The sequence below is a fragment of the Liolophura sinensis genome, chromosome 2 (assembly GCF_032854445.1).
Source record: "Liolophura sinensis isolate JHLJ2023 chromosome 2, CUHK_Ljap_v2, whole genome shotgun sequence".
In the NCBI taxonomy this organism is placed as follows: domain Eukaryota; kingdom Metazoa; phylum Mollusca; class Polyplacophora; order Chitonida; family Chitonidae; genus Liolophura; species Liolophura sinensis.
The window spans coordinates 4,220,106-4,226,269 of NC_088296.1; the positions used below are offsets into that span (position 1 = coordinate 4,220,106).

General features: G+C 41.8%; 1 protein-coding gene across 1 annotated transcript; it reads right to left on the bottom strand.

Annotated features, from left to right (window-relative positions):
• Positions 1-1,287: 1,287 nt before the first annotated feature.
• On the bottom strand, positions 1,288-4,078 carry LOC135463018 (somatostatin receptor type 5-like). Its single transcript, XM_064740339.1, has 2 exons — positions 3,808-4,078; positions 1,288-2,093 (listed from the first exon to the last, which is right to left on the bottom strand). Exons 1-2 carry the CDS (start codon positions 4,076-4,078, stop codon positions 1,288-1,290), a joined length of 1,077 nt encoding a protein of 358 aa, XP_064596409.1.
• Positions 4,079-6,164: the final 2,086 nt, after the last annotated feature.

A 6,164-nucleotide genomic window follows, 5' to 3' on the forward strand; every position in this document is an offset into this window, starting at 1 on the left:
GCAGCCACGAGAGGTCGATTATGCAATGCGAAACGATGGCATATATGTCCTAGCTTATTTTGCTCTTCATGTGCGCAGATTTGTATTTTGGTTTGGTACATAGTCTAAAATGAACCATGTTGAGGTAGCCGTGCATGAAGGTCTGGGATAAAAAAAAAAGCCTATAATTTTTCCGAAAAAGAAGATAACGGGAAAATGCGAGTTTGCCGGTGGTATTTTCATAGTGATAAATTCTCAAATGCAATGTAGAACTATTAGTGACGAGCAGGCGTGATAACGTTAGACCCTTTGTGACGTCACTTTCCGCCAATATTTCCATGATCACCGGCGGGTATTTCATTTCCATACATTAATGATATCGAATGTCGCATCCGCAAGTTACATAAACTGTTGGGCGCTGATAATTCATAGAAATTCAAAAAGTCATGATGGCTTTTATGTGGTGCTGTTATTAAACTCTAATACATTTTTACTATATTTTTTGCCTAAATTTTAAGATGATATACATGTATATACTTATCTATTTATTCATTTGATTGGTGTTTTACGCCGTACTCAAGAATATTTCACCTATACGACGGCGGCCAGCATTATGGTGGGAGGAAACCGGGCAGAGCCCGGGTGAAACCCACGACCGTCCGCAGGTTGCACATGTATATACGTTTGCTTTATGATGAAATGTTTAAAAGATCCTATTTTAGTCAAATTACCTATGAACTGCATTTTCAAGATTTTTCTCCCACCATATTGCTGGCTGTCGTCATAGAAGTGAAATATTCTTACGGAGTTAAACGCCAATCAGATAAATAAATAAATAAATAAATAAAGCTTTCTTGGAATGCCAAAATACATGTAACTGTGGTTACACCGATCAATATACATGTGTAGAGCCTGAGTTGTTCTTAAACTGGAACTCGTACTTGATGATATAAACGATCCTTTAATGAAAGTTTGTTTCAGGACTCGAATATTCGACGTCCGTATTTCAGCTGCGATTGAGCAGGTCTATAAGTTGGTCTGTTGATCTTGTCTGTCTCGTCATTTATTTTACCTGGAGCCTTAGTGTAAGACCACACAAAATGTTACAGTATCTGTCTATCTTGTCTGTCAGCCGGTGGATCGCTCGATATAGGGGTTTCAGAACACATCTTCTAACATGAATCATTCATTTAACCTGGGGCCTTACTGTAAAACCGCACGAAATGTTACGGTGTCTGTCTATCTTGTCTGTCAGATGGCTGATCGCTCGACTTAACCTGGGGCCTTGGTGTAAGACCACACGAATGGTTACGGTGTCGCATGCAGCTCTTGCGAACTTGTACTTGCTTGTGCTTGAGATGACACTTTGCTGGACACGGTGTTAGGCGTTGTCTCTTTTCCAGACCTCTTAGCAGCTTTGCGGCGACATCCGCAGAAGACGTCGGCGAAGGCCTTTCGGAAAGTACTGGACATAATGAAGATGATGAAGGGGTTGGCCTGGCTGTTCGCGAAGAGGCAAATCCAGGAAATCCAGTACACGATGTAACTTTCGCGCTTCACTAGAGCCTCTTCGAAGCGGTAGATATCCGGCGAGAGAACGTTGAACAGCTCCAGCATGCAGCGGGGGAATCTGCAAATGACGAAGACGACGACGGCAATGAGCAGCATGATGACGGTGCGCGTGCGCGGCGACCGGCGCGCGGATTTCGCGTGGTCCGCGCGAGCGACTTCCTCCGTAGGCTTCTTCTTGAGGATCGCACGGACCATGCGAGCGTAGACGAAGACGAGGATAGGAACGGAGCCGAAGTTGGAGATGACTTCCAAACCTGCCACGTAGCTCTTCATCCATGGCTCGGCGATATAGATGTAGCAGAACGTCAACGTCTGGTTTCCCTCGGGGAACGTGTCGTAGCGAGACATGATGTAGGTGGGGAAAGAGAAAGCGACGGTGAGGAGCACGATGCTGGTGAGGACGTAGAATGTGCGACGTCCCGACCAGTAGTAAAGCGAGACGAGAGGATGACAGACTGCGATATAACGATCCAGGCTAACAAACAGGAAGATCAAAGTAGAGCAAAATACACCGCCTTTGTCGTAAAACAGGATGAAATAACCTGAAACATGAAAATATTGTCAAATGTAATGTATGGACAACAACTCAGCTGTACCAAATTCCTACCAAAAATATAGGACGCTAGACACAATAGCAAATATATAATTTCCAAGACAAAAGCACAAATATATACATGGGTAAAGCTAAACACAAAGCTATGTCTAACGAGGCAAAACATATGTAACACCAAGCTAAACACAAGGCTAAGTCTAAGAAGGCAAAACACATGTAACACAAAGCTAAACACAAAGCGAAGTCTAACAAGTCAAAACATATGTAACACAAAGCTAAACACAAAGCTAAGTCTAACAAGTCAAGACATATGTAACACCAAGCTAAACACAAAGCTAAGTCTAAGAAGGCAAAACATATGTAACACAAAGCTAAACACAAAGCTATGTCTAACGAGGCAAAACATATGTAACACCAAGCTAAACACAAGGCTAAGTCTAAGAAGGCAAAACACATGTAACACAAAGCTAAACACAAAGCGAAGTCTAACAAGTCAAAACATATGTAACACAAAGCTAAACACAAAGCTAAGCCTAACAAGTCAAGACATATGTAACACCAAGCTAAACACAAAGCTAAGTCTAAGAAGGCAAAACATATGTAACACAAAGCTAAACACAAAGCTAAGTCTAACAAGTCAAAACATATGTAATACCAAGCTAAACACAAAGCTAAGTCTAAGAAGGCAAAACATATGTAACACAAAGCTAAACACAAAGCTAATTCTAAGGAGGCAAAACATATGTAACACAAAGCTAAACACAAAGCTAAGTCTAACAAGTCAAAACATATGTAACATAAAGCTAAACACAAAGTTAAGTTTAACAAGCCAAAACATATGTAACAAAGCTAAACACAAAGGTAAGTCTAGCAAGTCAAAATATATGTAACACAAAGCTAAACACAAAGCTAAGCCAAGAAAGGCAGAATATATTCAACCTAATCTAAATAGAAGGACAAGTTTAGCTAGTCAAAACATATGTAACCTGTACTAAACACAAAGCTAAGTCTAGCAAGGCAAAATATAATCAACCTAAACTAAAGCCTATCGAGACAAAACATGTTCAGCCTATTCCATATAAAAGTTCATGAAATAAGCCCATGGATAGGTACTCTGGTATCGGTGTTTAAGTCACGATAGAACGAGATTACTGTAATGAAATGTTGTCAAACATATACTCTGTACGAAATTTTAAAAGGGGTAAATATTTCCTAACTTATTATCGCGTGTTACGTCGTCATCCGGCTGACCTATATAAACGGTCTTGAAGGACGTGTCATTAAGTTCATCGCTTTAATCAGTTGATAACCTGATGATGATCCTTATAAGTGAAGGAGTCCGAAAACAATGTGCACATCAGGGAGAGGTCAAACTCACGACTTTATTGGTCAGGAGCTTCAGAATCTAGCCACTGAGAGATCCTACACTCTTGACTACTTAATAAGATGCAGTGTTTATTTCATGTGGAGACCTGCCAATTCCAAATTTTATTTCTTTTTTTTTTATTGAATTAAATCTTTTCAATGATGGTATACTATCCTCAAAATTGCGCGCATCATCATATAGATGCGGAAAATTCAAAGTAGTCTTGACGAATTTAGTGTCATTTTAACAAGACTTCGCAAACACCACACTATGAGGTCAAGTTTAGTAAGTAAGTGAGAATTGTTGCGTGTCCTTGCTTTTATAAACAACGTCTTACAGAGGTGTTCTCCTAGGTTGGAATCGTCCACTCCAAACTCCCAGTTCATCGTCACGACTGGCTGATAGACGAGGAACAACACATCCGCCAGACTTAGGAAGGCCAAGCTTTTATTCACCGTAGTCCGGAGCGATTTCACCTTGGCAACAAGGAATATGATCAAGAGGTTACCAAGGATTCCAACTGCGGTCATAACGCCGCAGACGGACACCAAGGCAATGCGTGTTCCCATGGAAGCCTCCCAAATGTCGAACTCATAGTAGCTGTCCATTATTACGTGAGGGAATCTGTTTAAAAAAAAACCATAGTCAATGTTTCATTTAAACGACGGCAATCTGCTTTATTTGCGAAGGAAAGCTGACGGCAGGATTAAATCGTAGCCTTTCACCAGGCACCAGAAACACATTTCGTGCTGCACAGAATTCGTGCTGCAATTCTGCGAATGGTCGAATGGGCACCACTCTCCTCTCGGGGCTCTGCCTAGTTTCCTCCCACCGTAACATAAGGCCGGCTGACGTAGTGAAATAAGGGAAATATTCTATACGACGTCAAACAGCTATCAATAAATAAATAGATAAATTCAAATTGCCACTGATCCAGCTACGGATGGATTCGAACCGTGGAAATCATCAGCCAGGGACAGATCTGTTGTGGTGAGGCCATCGCTTTAGGCGAGTTCTCCTTCGTAAGAGTAAGTTCTCATACAATGGAAATCCACTCAGGGTTTTGTGGTAGTTGTGGCTAATAATGTTTTGAGCACTGTGACACGAAGTCATCTTAACGTTACAAGCACGTAACTGTCACCAGGCAAGGTAGCAGAGCTTCATGTATTCAAATGGGCCTTGATACCAACTCATCTTAACGTTAACATTTATTTATTTATTTGATTGGTGTTTTACGCCGTACTCGAGAATATTTCACTTATACGACTGCGGCTAATCATTATGGTGGGAGGAAACCTGGCACAGCCCGAGGAAAACCCACGACCATCTGCAGGTTGCTGTCTGACCTTCCTACGCACGGCCGGAGAGGAGGCCAGCATGAGCTGGACTTGAACTCACAGCGACCGCATTGGTGAGAGGCTTTTGGGTCATTACTCTGCGCTATCGCGCTAACCTAACTTTAAGGGAACGTAGCTGTCATGAGGCACGCCAAAAGGGTTTCGTGTATTTAAATGGGACTAGACACAATTATGAGATAAAATCACGAACATTCAGGAGGCAGTAGTCTCCAGTGCTGACTGATTCATGTTGCCATTATTATCAATATTATCAATAAATTATCAATACCATTAGTATTTACACTGTGGGTACGGTAAGAGGAAACTCCTCTGAATCTAGGCGTCAACAGATTTTCTTATTGCAATCGTTAGCCAAAATGGATGTTCCAAGTAAATAATCGCAAGACCGATTCCCGGATCTAAAAGCTAAGAAAATATATAAAGTGTGAAATTAAGATGGATCCTTGCAAGGGAAGGCAGTCAGCAGTTTTCAATGATGTTGGAGACGCAAGGGAATATTCTGGGCGAATGAATGAAATCAGTATCCAAATTTTGTATTATGCTGGTTTAGTAGTACCCAGGAGCTTCTCACCAATGCGGTCGCTGTGAGTTCAAGTCCAACTCATGCTGGCCTCCTCTCCAGCCGTAGGTGGAAAGGTCTTCCAGCAACCTGCGGATGGTCGTGGGTTTCAATCGCGCTGTGCCCGGTTTCCTCCCACCATAATGCCCCTCGCCGTCATATAAGTGAAATATTCATGAGTACGGCGTAAAACACCAATCGAATAAATAAATAAATAGTTTAGCAGATAATCAAATATGTAGCTCAGATGCGCTTTCATTCACTGTTCATATATCCAACGTGGCCAGGGCTTAGGAAATAGGAGTTGCCGCTCAGACACTTGAGAAACTTCCGGTTTGCCGTGATGCATTAACCAATGGTAGGTTGTCCGATCTAACGACTAGCCTACATCTCTCAGATGATATCATGAAGTGATTCTACTGGTGGACTAAGTAAGCCCGAGGCCTAACAATAAAGCATTTTGAGACCGGTCACGCCAAATATATGGCAATCGACGTCACTGTGTAACTTTTAACTATTTAAGCATTTACATGAACGATTAGAATAAACCCTGGTCCGTATTTCACCGGTTACGTGTGGCCATTTACCACTGTTGTCTTTGATCTGGTTTTGCTCTTTATGCTGTAGATTTTTATATTGCTGTTGACTTAGGTGCATATAGGACTGTTAGGAGCATCCGGTGCACAAGATCTAGTGGCGCTGGTTACCATGGCGAAGAGTGGTCTTCATGTTAACTGACATATCTCTTACGTCATACTATTGTCTTCGTATAAGCGG